The sequence below is a fragment of the Crinia signifera genome, chromosome 4 (assembly GCF_055691185.1).
Source record: "Crinia signifera chromosome 4, ASM5569118v1, whole genome shotgun sequence".
NCBI lineage: Eukaryota > Metazoa > Chordata > Amphibia > Anura > Myobatrachidae > Crinia > Crinia signifera.
The window spans coordinates 204,617,470-204,638,841 of record NC_139220.1 but is presented as its reverse complement, the minus strand read 5'-3'; the positions used below and the strand labels follow the sequence as shown (position 1 = coordinate 204,638,841).

Below are 21,372 nucleotides of genomic sequence, written 5' to 3'. Positions count from 1 at the left end.
AAACATTTATTTCTAAAATATAAATTTTTATATATTAATATAATATTATATATATTATATATTAATATAATATCATTAAATGCAAATATAGTCTCATAGAGTGTGCATAACCCTATAATGTCCAGGTACAGATGTAGCCACGCTCATCTATCCTGTTGGCCTGCCATCCTGGCTATGTTGTTGGGCCATGAAAATGTCCCGTTATATGTGTTGGGGGAGCTTAGCTCTGTAAGAGTGGGCTAAGCTTGCCATAAATTTGGCCACCGAGTCCGTGGGGCTGAATGAGCATATATATAGCAAAATGAATGTACAACATGGTGGCAGACAAAGACTATCAGCCACGAGGGAACAGACCACCACCCAGCAGCATTTACATTAAATACACTTTTAAAAAAAAAATAATAATAATAATTTTGTGTACATTGTGACAAACCCAGAATGTAGCTCTGAGCGCTATCGGCATTTACCGGCTGCCTAATTACATAAGGCATCTAGATTCCTGCATCAGGTGTGAATGAGATGACAACACCTGTCTCCTTTATAAAGCACAACGGTATATGCTGCGCTATATAAGAAAATGTTAATAAATAACCAAACACCTGGGGTACGGATCCCGGTCAGCAGCAACTAATTTTTATTTTTATTCCGCTTGTTTTATCTTGGTACATTAAAATGTGCATATACTGTATTTAGGCTTTTCTACCACATCATTTGGGGTGCAAAAAAAATGCCTCGTCAGTTTCTCAGAGTGTGCGTTCTACTGAATGTGAGTGGACTCTGCTTCTCCATTTCCATACTGAAGCTGTGCTCCTGCCCCCAGACTTTGCCACTTTAGTTGCTCTGCACATCCTCTGCGCTGCAATGTACAGTAGCAAGACTTAAATGGGCAGATCAGAAAGTGGTCTCGAAAACTAATTTCAGTGGAAAAGAAGCTAACAAAAGCCACTCCCACGGTGGGCTTAGTCCAGCACATGGTCAGCGCCCCCCCTCCCCCTCCAGCTTCACTGATTTAAATTCCTGCGCAGCCTGAATCTTACTACACACAACCTTTACACCTTCCCCCTCCATCAGCCTCTGTCACTTTATTGTATATAAAGGGACAGTTGAGGCCAGGAGTTAATGAGGGCAGAGTTAACAAATCTCACACAAAACTGCTCTATAAAGTCAGACATAGGGGGTGATTCATGTTGGTTTGCAAATCACATTTGGGAGCTGATTCTGGTTGACTCGGTAAACCTTTGGTTTTAATGCACATAATATACCTGTAAACATTTGAAGTGGTCAATTTCTGGATATATTTATATAGTTGTACTAACTGCACAAATCTAGAATGGTGTCTCAGTGCACATTTAACTGGTTATTCCTCTTTCCTTCATATTGTATTTCTATTTCCTGGGATAAGAATACACAATGGCATGTATTCAATGCCGGTGCGAGCGGCCGGCGAGGGGTTTAAACTGCGAGGATCACAGAAAACCAGTGATCCTCGCAGTTTAACCCCCGCGCTGGCCGCTCGCACTATGCAACGTTCCAGGGGAATCCTCGCAGTCACAGAACGGCGAGGATTCCCCTAAACTGCGAGAGCCGCGGCTAGTGCAGCAAACTCGCTGTAATTAGCCTCGGCTCTCGCAGCTTTTGGAGGCACATTCGCAAATTCCCCCTCGCTCAAAAAACGGAGCGAGGGGGAATTTGCGTATGAGGGGGGGTCAGTTGAATACTGACAGGGTGAGCGGTGACTGCGAGCAAAAAGTCCTGCTCGCAGTCACCGCTCGCCCACGGCATTGAATATATGCCTATGTATTATTTTGTAATGAAAGGTTATTAATGCTGTAATAGTTCAATAATGTGCAATCTAATTGGGGGTTCCTGAGGATACACACCGAAAATGAACAACAAAATGTCTGTGGTGCGCCTGATATAGTTATGTTGTCTGCATTTTTATCGTTAGAATATTTGATTAAAGAGGTGGTGTAGCTAAACACCTTATCCCTGTGCGGTTTCCTGCTTGTCACTGTGCACTGTGTTGCTAAACAATCGGTAGCTGTGTTATCAATTGTTTGCCCAATTGAATGAATAGATCAAGCTATAGTACTCGGTGAAACCTGACTACTGGGCAAGACTGTTGTACAAATACAGTGTATTTACACATGCAGCAAGTGTCAACCAAGGTGTCTACCCAGTGACCACATACCTTTTAACTGTACATCAATGTGTTTCTTGGATTGTATGTTCAAAAACAGTTAATTTTAAGGCATACTTGCCTTTTTGACAAATGTATGAGGCCCAAAGCAGTTAATAAGATCTACTGTACTTGTTGAAGAAAAGACACGGATACGTGTCAGGACTTGTTCATTTATTGTGATTTGCATGTGGTTCCATATAAGTAGCCACAAGATATCTTATTTAAAATGCTTGTAGCCATGTGGATCACTATGCTTTACAACCAATGCAAGGAAAAGTCACTGATCATCCCATTAGAATGTAATAGCGACATAATGTGGGTAAGGTGAAATTAGAGAAAGTGCTAGACTCCTCTGGGAAATTTCTAGTTATTTATAATCCCTATATTTCCTTTTTTGTTACTTTTTTTATCTGTCCTAATGCTGCTTTCAGCAGTGGGTGTTACTACTGTGCATACTGAGTGTATCCATTGTGTAAACCGCTCTCTATTTGAATGAAATTAATAACTGTACTTCTAGTTCAGATTACCTTATTTGGTGATCATATTTAAGCACGATTTTAAGATTTCAGTATGTGATCTCTCATTTGTTTTAACATTGGTCACTTGAATGGAAAAAGTATTAATCGTCCATGGCTTATCCTAGACAGATTTGGAACATACTGTGCATATGTATAAAAAATATTGTTAAAAAGCAGATGTAAAGTTACGTTAAGCTGTTAAGAGATCTATAATGAAAATCTATTTTTAACTCTGGATGAAGGAGATTTGCACCTGCACTAGTGTGTGTACTCCTCATATTCTCTATGCTGTGATATTTTGTTTTAATTAAATACTAGAATACAAAGATAGGCTAACCAGGCTGCATATGTTTAGAGAAACACAGGTTGAGAGGGTGATCTGATTAGTATGTTTGCGGTATTTATATGTATCTTGGGCGCCCACTAAGCTATTTGCTTAGTTTTCCGCAGCCCACTCTATAGACTAACAACTTTTTTTTCCTACCTTAATTACTATGCTACATTAGTGACATTGCATGTTCATTGCATGCTGTAGGTACATGCATAGTGCCTAATTCAGACTTGACTGACAATGTGAACATTCACAGTTGACTGCGAGGATTAAGCCACCACCCAGACTGACAGAGTAACCACCCCTTGCAAAATTGCAAGAGAATTGCGAATGGATCGCTTATCGGAATCCACTTGCAAAACCATACGCATACGAAAAGATTTTGCGGTTTATTCCAATGGTCTGAGGCTTTCAGTAATCTACAACTGATACATGTCGGTCATCGCTGACATCACAGATCCTCCTCACAAAGTGGTCATCGATGACATCATATACACCTCAAAAACGTCTGGGCACGCCTGCATTTTCACCACACCAAGAAAATGGCAGGTCACCACCCCTAAACGCCGGCTTTCTGTCAGTCAAACTGGGAAGGGATTACGTTTACAATCCATACCCATTTTCTGTAATTCACTTGAGCAATGCAAATGGTACGCATGACCAGTTGTTGATTATCGCTTGATTTGTGAATTCTCTACCCCATGACCATACTTACCGTGTACCCCTATTGGTACATACATGAAGGACACTCCAGTATGGGGCTTTGTAGAACAGCACCATGCATGCAAGTACAAGTGCTACAGGGCATTAATAGTGCTGCCCATGAGCCCAAAATAGAAATCCCAGCTGTTTATTGACTGAATGCTTAATGTACTTAGGAACTTGCATTCATATTGATTCTTGCATGAGATTATCATTTTCCGCTGCAAAAGGAAATATACAAAGTTACGACAAAGCAAAAATATCAATAGCACAGTAAATCTATATTGACCTACTGTATCACTGAAACTACACAGTAATCAGTCCTATCTAGTAATCAAGTTACAAGATAGGACTATATGCTGGCGCTATACAAGTTAATAGTAATATAAGGGAAAAGAGTTTGATACTAAAGACCCCCACACACAGAACGACTTTTTGGCCGATTGTCCGATTTCCGACTGATCGTCCGAAATATCGGCCGATTTTTACCGATAATCGACAAAATCACTTAGTCAAAATCCCCAGTGCATCTAGCCAAAATCTCTCCCAAAATTGCTTAGTCAAAATTGTCCATTAGTCAAAATCTCCCCGTGTGTACACCCCCTATAGACTGTGCAGGCAAGTCAATTTTGACTGTCATAGACTATCATTAGTTAGACAAAATTGCTTAGTCAAAATCTCCTGTGATTTTAGCCAAAATCTCTTGCATATCTAGTCAAAATTGCTTAGTCAAAATTGGCCATTAGCCAATATCTCAGTGTGTATGGGGCTTAAAACTGTGTGTACTCCCCTTTACTGAAAGGAACCTGGGGGCACGGTTATAAACATTAAATATGACATTTTCCCCAGCATTGTAGTAAGCGAAGCCATACTTTTGCTTTTTCTGCATTTGGATACATGCGAAAATTACTGATTTCTAGGTGTTTATTTCTCTGCCCTCATTGGATTTAATGGAGGCTGTGCATGAATGTAATTTATCTAGAGATGAACACCATCTCTAGATTGCCACTGTAAAATATTAATTAAATGAAAAATATGTTATGGAGTTTTTCACTTCTAATAAAAAAGGTTGTAAATTATTTACAGAGAATAAATAACAGCTATGAACACCTCTAAATGCTTAAGAAGACCAACTTTATCAAATCAAAATATTTTAATAAATGGTTAAAAATTGGAAAAAAAAATAATTGTATAAATTAAAGACATTTTGAGGAATAAATTTCAATTCATCCATCAGTGCACCACCATTACCTAGTGGGTGCACTGATGTATTGGGTTTGAATTGCGCCAAGGATGTATTGATGAGGAGTTTGTATGTTCTCCGTGTGTTACATCCCACACTCCAAAACAATACTGGCAGGATAATACTTCTCTTAAAATGAAGAACCCATTTATGTAATAGCAAACCTCCTAACTTTAATTTCTCCGAAGACGCACCAAACATTTCGGGGGCGTGGACTAGACTCCCGCCCCCCCCCCCCCCCCGCGAGGCCACTCCCCGTTTTCGCTGCTGTGGGGGCATGCTGAGCTACTGGCTATGCCCCCAGCCCCTCTGGCTGCAGGAATAGATGCTGTGCACACGCGCACAGGGTCTATTCAGGGTGATGGGGGGACTCCCAACTGCCCCACGTCCCAAAAAAACAGGATGTTCCCACGATAAGCGGGACAGTTGGGAGGTATGCAGAAAATGTATTAGGTGAATAACTACTCCCTGTAAAACGCTATGGCAAAACTAATAATAAACAAGTTTTCCTTCCTTGCTGCGGCATATTGAGTTACAATATAACTACTGACTGCATCTATTACTGGGAATATGACCGATATGTAAAATTACTTCTTAAATTATTTCCTTATGAGGTACTATTAATTTGCTTTAATATGCAAGTAACATCAGTGCTGCCATTTTTTACATTTTGATGTGTTGGGAACTTATTGTAACATTGTTATTCATAAATAGGCCCAGGTTTTTTTGGATCTAAAAACCTAAAATTGATTTTTTTTTTTCAAACTATGTTTTAGGATTTTATAGGTTTTAATAAATAAAATCTAGGAATTTGTATATTGTATGAAAAGAAAACAAAACCATGCAATATATTATGTTTTAAACACTTTGCCTTTATTATATATGAATTAATCATGTATCATATACATCATGAAAATTAACAATAAAATATGAATTGTGAAAGAGTGTAAATAACTGTACTATATATAAAAACTTCTTATTTGAAACTCCTAAATTATAACATCCCTACTCCTAACATGATACTGGACAATAAAATATTGTGACAAATTTTCAGCAGTAAAACTTTTAAAATTTACTAGAAAGCGCTAAAGCCACTAGAAAGCGCTAAAGCTGAGCTCCACATCACATGAAGTAAAGGGTGCATATTTCATGGCTGCTATATAAGCCTCCAACTTATTGGCAATGGAGCCAGGAGCCACTTCATTCCTCACTTCCCGCATGGCCTGACGTGCTTCAGTCATTGGGAGAGTTGCTTTTTCCAGCTTCTTGGTTGCACCTTCTTGGTGGAAAAAGTTAGCTTAGCTTTTACATAGCTCAACTCCTGTAAAGCTGACACTGAGTGTAATGCTCTCTTTGAATTTACAATAGTGATAGATTTACATTCATCTAGTGCATAAATAACCTCTATGATGATAGTTTTCTGCATAATACATTTCGGTTGAGTGCCAGGTCCCCCACTGTGTCACTAAAGGTTATGGAGGGAGTGGTGTAGATTGAAGCTTCTCCCTGAATATAATGATTCGACTTGGTGCCTTTAGAAAGATCTTCTTCACTGAAGAAATTATCTTGTTGACTACAGAATTCTGCTCCCGAATTGCTTCAGCTACTCAGTGGAGCCCCTGTGCTAGACAGGTGACATGGAGCATGTGAGGATGTGTCTTCAAACCCACCAGCTTTCAGCATGTAAGCTGCACTTTCTGTCACGAACAAGCGTAATTTATCCTCCTTCACTGCTCCTGGCCACAGCACCTGTAAGGCTTCCATTTACTGCAATGGACACACTCAAGTGGTTGCTTTGCAGAGGCTCCCTGCACAGGAGAACATGGGGTATAGTTGGTTCCTCACATGTGAGCTTACCCACAATGGCGGAGGCAATGTATCACCACAGGCATCCATTGTTTCATCTACACAACCAGATGTCTGACCGTATCTCTTCAATGGCCTTCTCATATAGCGGGGTAAATATTTTTTTTATAAAAGGGCACTCATCTTGTACTTTTCTGTTGCAAAACTCTTGTAAAAAGGTTTTCAGGACTTCAGGGTCATGTTGTAACTGTTTACCTTCTTTTTCCACAGTTAATGTATGAAGTAATAAAATGAGGTCTTTTTAGGTCCTAACAATCAAAATAGGTAATTTTAGGTCCTGTAGAAATAAGGTATGGTATGTTATTCCCTGGGGCACAAAACATGAAAGGAAATCAATATTTTGAGTCTAAGGGCGGTATTCAATGAGGCTGATTCGCCAGGTTTTTATGGCGATTTTGTGCTGTAAGGCGACTTTCTGACTAAAACGGTGAATCACCCTATTCAATGACCAGATGGCGAATACATTTCAAGGTTTTTTTTGCCATGATTCACCGAGTAGCAATCACTATCTCTTTATGGTGAAGTGGAAGGTGAACTTTTAAAATAAAGTGTTTTGTTTTTTACAATTGGTGTCAAAAAATCTGGAATTTTATTCTGAGGAGGGGCATGCTATTTTTATTCATGTGCTGTAAGCACATGAATATATATTTAATAAAAAAAAATATATATATCTATATTTGTAGAAGGTGGACTGGCACTTCAACTGTAGGGGGCAAATACCTGGGTGCCCTCTGGAGACAAGTGGTAGAACAAGCAAGAAACAGGCAGCGGCACTCCAAGGGTTTTTCAAACAGTGTATTCAAATCATAGGTCAGGAACCAACGTTTCGGGGTATCGGATCACCCCTTTGTCAAGGTCTTCACTTGTAACTTGACAAAGGGGTGATCCGATACCCCGAAACGTTGGTTCCTGACCTATGATTTGAATACACTGTTTGAAAAACCCTTGGAATGCCGCTGCCTGTTTCTTGCTTATATATATCTATATATATATATATATATATATATATATAGTACACTTACCCCCCCGCAGAAGGATGAAGACCAGCACTCAGACGTTGTAAATGAAGAAAGTTGTAGTTTATTCCATGTGCAAATACAAGCAACACGGGCTGTCCCGACAGCCGTTTCAACTGGGCATCAGCCAGTTGTCATCCCCTGATGACAACTGGCTGATGCCCAGTTGAAACGGCTGTCGGGACAGCCCGTGTTGCTTGTATTTGCACATGGAATAAACTACAACTTTCTTCATTTACAACGTCTGAGTGCTGGTCTTCATCCTTCTGCGGGGGGGTAAGTGTACTGCATTTCCTATCTATAGACCTGGCACCGACGAAAAGCATACCCTCTGGAGTGCCGTCCTGCTACCCACGTATTATATATATATATATATATATATATATATATATATATATATATATATATATATATATATATATTTCTCTTTCAATGGTCCTGGTGACACAGCTCAACACTGGGATGTAGGAGGGTCCGAAGGAGCCAGGCACCTATCCTAAAGCTTTAGAGGGTAGGCTCCTCCCCTACTGCATCCCTGGACTCTCCAGTTCGTGTTAGGTGCCCACTGGAGTGGGTGCTATTCTAAAGGGCTGCGGGAGCAGCCGAAGAAATAGAGTAGTTAGGGGATTTTTATTATTTTATTAACTATTACCCTAGCTAGGTAGGCACAGTGTGAGGATTCTCATAGTGAATCCTCACACTGCTAGCGCAGCAGGAGCTGACAGAAGCGCGTCCTGTCAGCTCTCTGTGCACAGGGGAGACGCTGTCTGGTCTCCCTGTGCTGCGCTTACAGCCACCTATTAAGAGGCTGCCTGGGCTCCGGAGTAGCCTGAAACCGGCTCCACAGTTAGGTGGGGATCATGGGGGACAGGCGCTCCGTGATGGCGGCGGCCATTTTATGCGGAGCTTACACGCTGAGCTCCTGATTGAGAGGACAGCAGCGCTGTGACAGGCATGTTCCAAGTGGTCCCCATTCGAGGGGGAGACACTGGAACTAGAAAATCCTATCTAAGGAGCGGCTGGCTGGGGGTGGTTGGCGCCAAAAGGTCACGGACCCCGCAGCAGCAGGGACTTTTGGTCTCTTCCTTCACTCTGACTTTGGCGCCTTTCAGAACGCTTGCAGCGGAGCTGAGCTGGCTAATTGATCCTGGCAGAGTGACTTGGATTTCCTGGGCATCGCTTCCCCGCAGTTGAAACCTACAGACAGCTAAGTGACTGGGTGCATTGACTTTGTATAAACGCTTGTACATTGTTTGCACTGTGTATATTGAGATATATATATTTTTCACTTGCATCATGTCTGAGCATCAGGCTGTGGTTTTGGGGGAGGGAGCCCTTAGTGCACTGAGCGCGTGCAATGTTTGCACACAAAAGTTTGTCCCTGAGCAGATGGCCAAGGGGGGCTTATGTATTACTTGCGCTGATGTGAGACCCATGGGCTGTGAACCCCATAGGGCAGAGCAGAGTGAACCTGCGTGGGCCAGTGCCCTAGGCAGGTCTGTAAACGCTTTGGTGCAGCTTCTGGACAGGCAGAGTGATGTGCTGGTAGAATCACAGAGACCTATGCCATCATCTCAGCAGTCGTCTGGCTCCTTGCCTCTTACCCAGGCAGATCCTGCGCTTATTCAGGTGATGCAGGATACTGCTAAGGGGATCAACAGATTCAGTGAAATACTGGACAAAATGGATGATGTTGCAGGGACCCCTAAAAGGTCTTATGCTATGCCTACTGTGGTAGATGCGGAGGAAGGAGAGTATACTGACACACCCTGGGACCAGGGTGATGATTTTGAAGAGACCTCTGCTGCTGGTATAGAGGATCTCATTGTAGCTGTAAAACAGGCTTTAAAACTGTCTGTAGAGGATAAGACTCCTGTTAAGGGTGTTTTTAAGAGACAGCGGAAGGAGGCTGTTACTTTTCCTTCAGATGAGGGGTTGCAGGAATTATTGGAAGGGGCTTGGAAAACCCCAGATAAGAGGCTACAGATGCCTAAGAGATTCCTTAGTCTGTACCCCATGCCAGAGTCTCATGCTGAACTCTGGGAAAAGGTGCCTGTTGTGGATGCTTCAGTGGCACGTTTATCAAAAGCTACGGTATTGCCTGTACAGGGTGGTGCAGCTTTTAAAGATTCTGTGGATAAAAAGCTGGAGGGAAACCTCAAGGCTATTTTTGAAGGGGTGGGGTTTACCCTACGTCCCCTTATTGCTTCAGCCTGGGTCTCTAAGGCCATTATAGAGTGGGCTGGTGAGTTATGCACCATGCTGCAGGCTGACCCTGGTGCTTTGCTGGTAGCAGAAAAGATTAAGGCTGCTGTAGAATATGCGGTGGAAGCAGAGGAGGAAGCTCTTAAAATGGCTACCAGAGTGTCCACAGTCTCTATTAATGCCAGGAGAGTGCTCTGGCTTAAGGCCTGGGAAGCGGACAATGAGTCCAAAAAGGCCCTAGAAATGTTAGCTTTCAAAGGAAAGTTACTTTTTGGTTCTGAGCTAGAGGAGATTATAAAGCAAGCCACAGGCGGCAAGAGTACATTTCTGCCGGCCTCCTCAACAAAGCAGTCATCCAGATTCGCTGCTTTTAGGCCGTCCTTTCGGCCCTCCCCTAGAGGTGGTGCGTCCTTTCGGGGACAGTCGTTCAGGGGAAAGTTTCAGACCTCTAGGGGCAAATCTCAAAGGTCCAGGTTTGGCTCCTTCCATAAGAAGCCTGCCTCCAAAGGAGAGGAAAAACCCTCCGCATGACTGCCAGGGGATAGGCCCGGCAGGGATAAAGGTGGGGGGGCGTCTCACACACTTCAGGGACGCTTGGGCTTCTCTAGACCAGGATGCCTGGGTCTTAGAGATTATTACCCAGGGTTACAAAATCCCTTTCAGAGGGCTGCCTCCGAAGAGGTTCATCCCCACACCCATGCCAAAACAGGCGCTCCTGCGCACAGCTCTTATGAGAGCGGCTCATTCCCTTTTGGAAAAAGGGGTGGTAATTCCGGTTCCCAGGGCAGAGTGGAAGAAAGGCTTTTACTCCACGCTGTTCCTGGTGCCCAAACCAGACGGGTCTTTCAGACCAATACTAAACTTGAAGTCCTTAAATGTCCACCTATGGGTAGACCATTTCAAAATGGAGTCTTTGAGGTCTGTACTCCTGAGTCTGGACCAGGGAGAATTTTTGGCGTCCATGGATGTCCAAGACGCATATCTGCACGTTCCCATTCACCCGGAACATCAGACTCTGTTGAGGTTTGCTATAGGAGACCTGCATTTACAGTTCCGGGCGTTACCCTTTGGGCTAGCAACCGCGCCAAGGGTATTTACAAAGATAATGTCAGTGATGGCGGCCGTGCTGAGGCTCAGGGGAATCACAGTAATACCCTATTTGGACGATCTCCTGTTCAAGGCAGAGTCAGCAGCCCTGCTTCAAAGTCACTTGAAAGAGGCCATCAGTTTTTTGCAGGCTCACGGCTGGATTTTAAACTTACAAAAATCTCAGTTGGTACCATCACAGAGGATCCAGTTCTTGGGAGTCATACTGGATACCCATCTCCATCGGGTATTTCTCCCGGAAATAAAGGCCAGGGACCTGGTCACCTTAGTTCAGGAGATTCTCAGAGCTCCGAGCTTGTCAGTATGGAGGTGCCTCAAGCTCCTGGGGAAAATGGTGGCGTCATTCGAGACGCTTCAATTTGCCAGGTTCCACTCTCGAGTATTCCAATGGAACATTTTGTCGGCCTGGTCAGGAAACACTTTGACCATGAAGACGGAGTTGATAGTGCTGTCTGCGGACACTCGGGACTCCTTGAAATGGTGGACAGAGGTAGATTCCCTTCAGTGGGGTCGGTCATTACAGACCTGGGACTGGTTGGTAGTAACTACCGATGCCAGTCTCAGGGGCTGGGGGGCAGTAGTCCTGGATCTCAGGCTGCAGGGCCTGTGGACGGCAGAGGAATCAGTGTTACCAATCAACATCTTGGAGCTGAGAGCTGTCTGGAAAGTGATTTCCTTGGCGGGAGACAGGTTACGGAACCTCCCTTTGAGGATTCAGACCGACAATGCCACAGCTGTGGCGTATCTGAATCACCAGGGAGGTACACGCAGCAGATTGGCCATGTGGGAGGTGTCCAGAATCTTCCTATGGGCGGAACAGAATGTTCCTGCCGTATCGGCTATATTCATTCCAGGAGTGGAGAATATAGAAGCAGACTTCCTGAGCAGGGAGGAGCTCAAGGAAGGAGAATGGAGCCTACACCCTCAGGTGTTTCACCAGATCGCTGCAATGTGGGGAACTCCGGATTTGGACCTAATGGCATCCAGGTTCAACCATCAGGTGCCCAGGTTCTATGCCAGAACGAGAGATCCGCTAGCAGAGGCAGTGGATGCCATGACTACTCATTGGCAGGGAGATCTTCTTTATGCATTCCCTCCAATTCCAATGTTAGCGAGACTGTTGAGGAGGGTACAGGACCAGAAGGTCCCGGTGATCCTTGTGGCCCCAGATTGGCCAAGGAGGTCCTGGTACTCGAGGCTTCAGAGGTTATCAGTGGATTCATGGCGTCTACCTCTGAGACCAGATCTGTTAAGACAAGGCCCATTCAATCACCTGGATTCCGATCGATTGATTTTGACGGCCTGGTTATTGAAACCGCCATTTTGAAAAAGAAAGGGTTTTCTGACGCAGTAGTGCAGACTATGATAAAAGCCAGAAAAGCTGTTTCTTCGGCAAATTATTATAGAGTCTGGAAGACTTATATTAGATGGTGTGAGAGGCGAAAAGCTCACACATCTCACTTCAAATTATCAAAAATGTTGGAATTTTTACAAGATGGGTTTTCATCGGGCCTAAGCCTTCAGTCGTTGAAGGTGCAGATTTCGGCCTTGTCCATCTATTTTCAAAAAAGAATTGCCATTTTACCGGAGATTCAAACCTTTTTACAAGGGGTATCCAGACTAAAACCCCCTTACAAGCAACCAGTAGCGCCTTGGAATTTGTCACTGGTTTTGGATTGTCTTCAAAAGGCACCATTTGAACCTTTAAGGTCGGCTGACTTTAAGTTTCTCACGTGGAAGCTAGTGTTTTTGTTAGCAGTAGCATCTGCTAAAAGAGTGTCAGAGTTGGGAGCCTTGTCATGCAAATCTCCCTTCTTAATTTTTCATGATGACAGGGCTGTTCTGAGAACAGTGCCTCAGTTTTTACCGAAGGTGGTCTCTGCCTTCCATTTAAATCAGGAGATAGTTTTACCTGTTTTTCAACCTCCAGAGGGTTCTAAGAAAAGGGACAAGTTAAAGACTTTGGATGTTGTGCGTGCGTTACGCATATATGTGGACAGAGTGAAGAGTGTTAGGAAGACTGACACTTTATTGGTACTGTATGACGTACATAAAATTGGTTGGCCTGCATCTAAGCAGACCATTGCTAGGTGGTTGCGATCTATGATAGCCTTTGCATACACCAAAGTGGGTAGGCCTGTACCGGCCAGAATTAATGCGCATACCACCAGGTCAGTTGCCACCTCTTGGGCGGTCCGACATGGGGCCACAGCTGAGCAGGTTTGCAGAGCTGCCACTTGGTCATCTGTTCACACATTTGCCAAATTCTATAAATTCCATGAGTTCGCGTCGGAGGACGCATCATTCGGGCGAGCAGTGCTGAGAGCTGCAGACCTGAGCGTACCCTCCCAAAGGACCGGCTCTGGAACGTCCCAGTGTTGAGCTGTGTCACCAGGACCATTGAAAGAGAAAAAGGGATTTTTGTAAGAACTTACCGTTCGAATCCCTTTCTCTGATATGGTCCTGGTGACACAGCGATCCCTCCCTTACGCTCAGTAAGTATGCCAGAAGTTTCATGATGTTCATGTTAAAATGGTTTAAAGTTAACAGTTTCTGTTATAAATTGTGCATATAATATGTGCAGGCGTTTGTACTGAGTTAATGTATTCCAGTGGCTTTGAAAGATTGAACTGAAGAGTCCAGGGATGCAGTAGGGGAGGAGCCTACCCTCTAAAGCTTTAGGATAGGTGCCTGGCTCCTTCGGACCCTCCTACATCCCAGTGTTGAGCTGTGTCACCAGGACCATATCAGAGAAAGGGATTCGAACGGTAAGTTCTTACAAAAATCCCTTTATATATATATTTTTTTACACAGACCAGCCAGCAGGGGGCCGGAGCCGAGCCGCTCATTGTATATTCATATATTCACTTCACCCGATCATTACATATGCATGATCGGGTGTAGTGAATATACCCGGTCCCCTGCTGGCACCCCCAGGGGGCAGCCTGTGCTGCCTGGCTCCCGGGGAGCCCACCTCCCCCCCACAAACGTTCTGGGGCAGGCAGGGAGACTTACATCTCCCTGCCTGCCACCGTCCTCAGGCTCCCTGCGGCGTCTGACGCAGGAGCTCAAATTCGCCAGTCAGGGGCAGCGAGCCCCTGACTCGTTGAATACCGGAGCCGGCGAGGCTCCGGAACGCAGCGAGCAGTGGCGAATGTGCAGCGAATCCTAAACAGGATTCGCTGCACGTCGCCAGTATTCACATTGAATACTGCCTTAAATGTAAAGGAGAAAAGTAGGTTACAACCTGAGAATCCTGGACTTACTCATGGTGACCCTTATTGAATTTCTGTGTATGTTATGTGGCTACCTGGTATTCCTATGTTTTAATATAGAACTGTTGTTTAGGTGTTGCTGCAAGGGAAACTGCACAGGCTCTTAAATCCCTGGCACAGTCTGCTCGAGGGGTAGCTGCTTCCACTAGTGATCCGCAGGCTGCTGGCGACATGTTGGATTCGGCTAGAGATGTGATGGATGGGTCAGCCAAGCTCATCCAAGAAGCAAAGCAAGCGCTAGTGGCTCCGGGTGATGCAGAGATTCAGCAGAGACTGGCCCAGGTCAGAAACCGCAAATAAATAGCATGCAAAACTTGCATTGTCGGCTAAATTAGGAAATTTACAATTCTACATCCCATTTTAATTATCGAGGTCATTTACCAATGTAGAATGGTATAATGGCTCAACCTGTAAACTGGCTCCCTGACAGGTATTTTGTTGTGTTTTTAATGCTGGAATCCTGAATGTTTCAAATTCTGGTTTTTTTTCCCCCAAGGTGGCTAAAGCAGTCTCTCATTCGCTGAATAACTGTGTGAATTGCCTTCCCGGGCAAAAGGATGTGGATATGGCTTTGAAGAGTATTGGAGAATCCAGCAAGAAGCTGCTGGTGGATTCAGTGAGTCTATGCTTATCGAGTGCCAGGTGCAATGGTGGTCTCTGTCCTCTAAGCTTTATGCCAAGTAGAGGCCACTTTGGTGTTTGTTAGGTTCAGCCAGTACAATGCTTTAAGAACTATGCTAGATCACAGGTTCTCAAAGTCACTCCTCAGGACCCCACACGGTGCATGTTTTGCAGGTCTCCTCTCAGATCCACTTGTGGATATTTTTATATGCGTCAGGCAGTAATAAGTGCACCGAAAAAATGTGAACGATGTGGGGTCCTGAGGACCAAGTTTGAGAACCACTGTGCTGGATAGTTAGAAACAGGAAGTTTTGGAACATGCTCCCTATTGGTACTATATACAGTATAATGGAGCTGCAATTATCTGAAGTGCCTTTTTCTAATGTATATAATAAAGCACAGCAGTGCAGGGGACAATGCAGGCATAAATTCATCTGTCCGTTCCCTGGGGTAAATTTACTCAGATGGAAGTTCTATTGAAGATGGGATGTTGCCCATAGCAACCAATAAGATGCTGTAATCTTCTAGAAGGTGCTCAATAAATAACGTAGAATCTGTCTGGTTTATATGGACAACATCCCATCTTCAATTTACTCCCATATTAGTAAATTTACCCCCTACTATCATAGCCACAATAATCTTCAGATCATGATGGAGATAATCCTTAATTGGTTAATCTTTTTATCAAAATAAGACTAGATTTTTGAGGGCTAGAATACACTACAAAGTAATAAACCTGACACAAAGCCTTCTGCTCTCATTTTACAATGCAAAGAATGTAGAAAAGCAGGTACTGCTTTTTCTTCATGGCAACTTCTGTATCTAATGCTGTATAATTACACATTGTTGGAGATCGTTATTTTTCTTGGAAATTACCATGTGTTTAATCTGTCTTTTTAGCTTCCTCCAAGCACCAAGTCTTTTCAGGAGGCACAGAGTGAGCTGAACCAGGCAGCCGAGGGTCTGAACCAGTCAGCTGGAGAAGTGGTTCACGCTTCCCGTGGGCAGAGCGGGGAGCTGGCAGCCGCGTCTGGTAAATTCAGTGATGATTTTGATGAGTTCCTTGATGCTGGAATTGAAATGGCTGGACAAACACAGGTTAGAGCTACAACTTGCTGTCTGATTTCAAATTAATTTTTTTTTTCCTTTATCATTTAGCACTTTTTGAACCTTCCAAGCCTTACATTTCAAATCCCGCCTGCCGATAAAATGGCGAGCGGTCCAAAAAAAGGGCCAGGGTCCCAACTGTCGGGATGTACTGGCAATCGGGATCTGGGGATGAATGCCCCCTTAGTTTTATATGGGTAAAAGCGTTAACAAATTAACTACTACTTGGTCAGATATTCATGCTCTAGAATATGGTGACATAATCAAACAGATATGAGTCAATTGTAGATACATCTAGAATTGTCTGAGACGCCTGAAGCTGATCCTGAAGATTACATAAAGGTAGATTCACGCCACTGGGTTAAAAACATCCTTAATCCTTGATATTCCCTTATCCTCCCAAAGGTGGAGTACAGGGTTATCATGCCCAGGGGAGTACTCTGACATTTTAAGTTGATCTTGCCTGTAATTGACATCATAATGAATACTTTCTTGGATTGACATTCTGCCCTGAGTGTGTATGATGTGGATTATAATGTTATAACCAAGTTTACATAATTTGGTAAAAAGTACTAATTAAAACCTTATGGCAGCTTTACATTAATAGGCAGTCGCCAAGAGAATGAAAAGACAATGGCTATACAGGGATTCTTAACCAGTGCTGTAACTGGACTGAGTACTGTTGCTTTCAATGTATAGTACTGTTTGGAGGCTCTTCAGCTCCATTGTGTTTTTCTATAAGCAAGAAACGCCTTTTTGCCTTTTACTATTGCTCTTGATAGTTCCCTTTTTGGTGTTCTATAAATATACAATCGGCATAATCTACAAACATGGAAATGACTGTAGATGTCCACAGTGAGAAAGCTGTTTTCTGTCATTTGAAACAAGGAGGCAGTGCAACTTATGCTGACCCTGTCCCTTAATCTATCACGTTATAAAGTTACATGCTAGGGGTTGGGGCTGCTGGATCTGGTAAGTACAACACTGCCTGGAACATCCTAAGGATGCTCAGAGGCAGCTCCACAGTCAGTAGGGTCTTTGCCCACAGAGTATTATGGGTGGTTTCTGTAGCTCAACTCACGACTGGGTGAAGTTCCAGGCACCCTGCAATACACATGCCTGCGCCCTAGGGAAGCATTTGTGCTGCCCTCAAGAATTGGTGTAAGAACCATGGGCGCTCAGTGTGTCCTCAGGTAAAATTATTTATAAATAAGCATAAAACATGAAATAATACGACTTGTGTGCTGAGGATAATAATGTTGAATGCAGTCTTCATTCAATAAGTGTATATTGGGACGTTCTTACCCAGAGTTGGAGACACTTATGGTGGTGTGAGCATAGTGTTCCTGGATAATGCACACAGCTTGCTGGATTCCAAAGACATGTGCTGGGCAGACTCACCTCTGGTACTTTGTGGTCACTTTTTGCCAATGCATTTGGACTCCTCAAAGTGACCTGCCTAAGCATCATAAGAACCTAGTGTGCTTGGGAGATGTCTTCATCACACTACTTCTGACCCTGTTTCTTTATTGTGGGCAAATATGTACAAAGTCGTGAATAAGGATTCATTTTGTGGGAAGAGACGATATTTGGCAAATGTTTGCAATGCTTTTCAAAAACGCCTTTATTAAAATGTAAAATGATTACAGTAAGTGCATTTATAATCACAGTCTCAATTTCTGTAGTTTGTAAATAAATTTAACACAGGAGCAACTTCAGAAGGAAATAGGGGATAATGCCAATCATCAAATTTACGGCAGAATTATTTCACCAAGCATATCTGACAGATGGACATTGCTTTACTTTGTAATCAGAGACCTCCAATACATATTGTGGTTACAGCAGATCTCTGCTAATACCTACAGTATGCAGTAATCATCTGTCAAGTAACGTAGTAAATTGCTAAGAATTGTACTTACAGACCGCTTTATGGAAATGCTATGATTATTAGACTGTGTTCTGGAAAGTATTACAGCTTTGTTTATTTAAACTCCTTATTAATGGTTCCCTTTAATTGTTTGACCTGGAATTATAGTTAAACTGGTAAGGTGATAAGGCTTGAGTTTTTAATAATATATGATCAGCTCACAATGAGATCCCAAACACAGGACTTTCACGGTTCAAGAATTTGATAACCAGACCTGCACATCCAGTATTTGACTATACATCTATAGTGCAGAGATCACTTGCCCAATTACTGTATGGTGTTAATCAGATGTCATCTGAACAGATAAGTGTTTTCTTCTAGTGTTTCAGATCCTTTTGAGTTTTAGATATTTTTATTGACAACATCCACCTGCTGCTGTTGTGACCTCTTTACAGAGCAAAGACGACCAGATACAAGTTATAGGGAACCTCAAGACCATCTCCATGGCCTCAAGCAAACTACTTCTGGCTGCAAAATCTCTGTCTGTTGATTCTGGAGCTCCAAGTGCCAAGAATCTTCTTGCAGCAGCTGCAAGGTGAGAGAATGCAGTCAAGTCATCTCCACTAGTGGTTTTGTTATTCTTTTTTATTTTTTTTATTTGCTTCCTGCAGATATTCTCCATTTCCACAAACGTTAACTGTTTTGGTTTCTTACCACAACCTCTTCCTTCCTGTCTTGCCACGCCTCCTTCTTCCCCAAGATCCACCTATCTCTCCACCTTCACCCATCAACTCCTTCTCTATCCCCACCACCAAATACATTCTTTCCCGTTCCTCTAACATCTTCTTCCTGCCCACTTGCTTCACCTTCCTCCATCCCATATCTACCCCTCACTTCATTCCCATTCCTAACCTACCCTCCTCCACTTCGTCCTCTCACCTTTCCTTCACTCCCACTTTTCACCTCCACTCCCACCTCTATCACCCTGTCCCTCATCTACTTCTCTTGCCTTCGCTCCCACACCCACTTCTCTCACCTATATCAACCCACAATTCCATGCCCCCCACATACACTTCTCCATCCCCATCTTTCTCCTCCAGATTTTGGTTTTGCCTTGATGCAGAAAGGCTAATATAGAATATATACTTCCTTTCAGGGTGTGAACAGACCACTTTATTGTACTGAACATTGTAAATTCACAGACTTTCTTTTATCTTTTTTTTAGGGCCGTGACGGAGAGCATAAACCAACTAATCACCATATGCACCCAGCAGGCTCCTGGGCAAAAAGAATGTGACAATGCTCTGCGTGAGCTGGAGGTTTGTTTTTCTGTTTATAGCACTTGCTATCCCAGCAAATTAACCTTTAATGTATTATTATTATTACCCCTAACTTACAACTTTGCTAGTAAATCTGTTCCCTATTATCTTGGTAACCATGCTACATAACAGAATTCAGTTTTCATTGTTCATAGCCAAGGTCACTTAGTTTAACATTAATAAGGATCTATATATTTGGAAAGTAATTAGGTCAGATGAATTTTAGTATTTAGTTTGTCAAATTTTGTCTGTAGATTTATAAATGTTTTATACAATTGCTCATGTACAAACTGGATTACACAACACGGTTCTCATTCTTTTGCTTGCACTTTGATATATAGTAATGTCATTTTTTTTTAACTTTCCTGAAGGGCCTCTTAGCCCATTATTAGTTTTCCATAGGTTTTTAAAAATGACGTTTAATAACCACCTTACTGTAATAGGGCGTACACACGGTTTTTATTTGTTCTGTTTTTTTTTAAATAAATTTTGCTTATATAAGCAAAATGTAATCGAAATAAAATGCTTTCAATTCTATCCCGGTGCGCAGCATCGAAATCGAATAGAAAAATAGACTGTGCAGGCAAGACTTCTATAGTTACGGATCTGTATGTATGTATGTATATATATATATGTAGCTGGGGTTTGGCACTCCTTGTAACAACAGTCAGTTGCGCCAGTGCCAGCACTGTGGAGATATGGAAGACTTGCGGTGGGGCACTCGTGGCTTTTCTTCAATAGCAATAAAATAGCCAAAAGCAGCAAATGCAGCAACGTTTCAATTTATTATTCAAATTGTCGTCAGGTTACAATAAAAAGAGAAAACTACATACCTTTATAGGACATCACACCAGGGAAGTGAGGCTGAGACGCCGGGTGTTTGAGAAGCCGCCCAACGCAACATAGTGACGTCATGCGCTCAGCTGGTGAACAGCGAGTGGAGGGCCTGGTTGTCATGGAAATGGCACGCAAGCTTACTCCAGCGCTGTAGGGAAAAAATTAACCAGAGTGAAAAAGAAAATAAGGTGCAAAAACTGAACGGTAAAACTTGATATTTAAAAGAAAAAAATAGCAGCTGCTTGGGGTCTCAATCTCACTGGTACTTGTGAGTTATCTGGGCGTCCGATTTTTTGATTGTATGCCTTAAGTTAAGGCATACAATCAGATGCGATGCGATATCGCATCGCATCGCATGCGACCATCGGATGCGATGACCCGATTTTTCCATAGGAATCAATGTTAAAATGGACTGAGTCCATTTTAACATGGAATTCAATGGGAAAAAGGGGTCCTTTTCATACCCCTACTATCCAAGTGGGCATGGAGTTGGATATAAACCTGTGGCGAGCGTAGCGAGCCACCGAGCCCGAAGCGTGGCGAGCGAAGCGAGCCCCGCGAGGGGACGGTATTCCGTGTCCCCTCGCGGGGCTCGCTACGCTCGCCACTCTTCGGGCTCGGTGGCGAGCTACGCTCGCCACAGGTTTATATCCAACTCCATGCCCACTTGGATAGTAGGGGTATGAAAAGGACCCCTTTTTCCCATTGAATTCCATGTTAAAATGGACTCAGTCCATTTTAACATTGATTCCTATGGAAAAATCGGGTCATCGCATCGCATCCGATGGTCGCATGCGATGCGATGTCCCGATCCGACCCGATTTAAAAATCGGACGCCCGGATAACTCACAAGTACCATCTCACTTCTCTGCTGTTAAGCATAAATATAGAAACATACGATACATAATAATGAATACCAAAGACACATCAAACATATAACAGATAGTAAAATCACAGTTATATTATAAGTGTCAGATGGGAGGCAAGACAAAAATATATAAACCGCTGAAAAAATTATTATCAGCGAAATACAGAAAAAGATATATATTCATTGAGGCCTTTCGGCGCGATAGTACCAAGGCGGTGTATCCACCGTGCTTCACACCGTAACAATTGAGTAGCCCGGTCTCCACCCCGTATATATTTGGTGGCACCCAATCAATCATCCTGTACCTT

At 43.1% G+C, this 21,372-nt stretch overlaps 1 protein-coding gene across 3 annotated transcripts in view; it reads left to right on the top strand.

Moving 5' to 3' along the window:
- TLN2 (talin 2) overlaps positions 1-21,372 on the top strand; it is a 237,705-nt gene that overhangs the window by 146,408 nt on the left and 69,925 nt on the right. For all 3 annotated transcript variants that reach the window (XM_083183520.1, XM_083183519.1, XM_083183521.1), the window contains 5 exons: positions 14,519-14,727; positions 14,942-15,061; positions 15,967-16,164; positions 18,496-18,635; positions 19,266-19,359. In XM_083183520.1, coding sequence (XP_083039646.1) covers positions 14,519-14,727; positions 14,942-15,061; positions 15,967-16,164; positions 18,496-18,635; positions 19,266-19,359 — 761 coding nt within the window. The remainder of the gene's footprint in view (positions 1-14,518; positions 14,728-14,941; positions 15,062-15,966; positions 16,165-18,495; positions 18,636-19,265; positions 19,360-21,372) is intronic.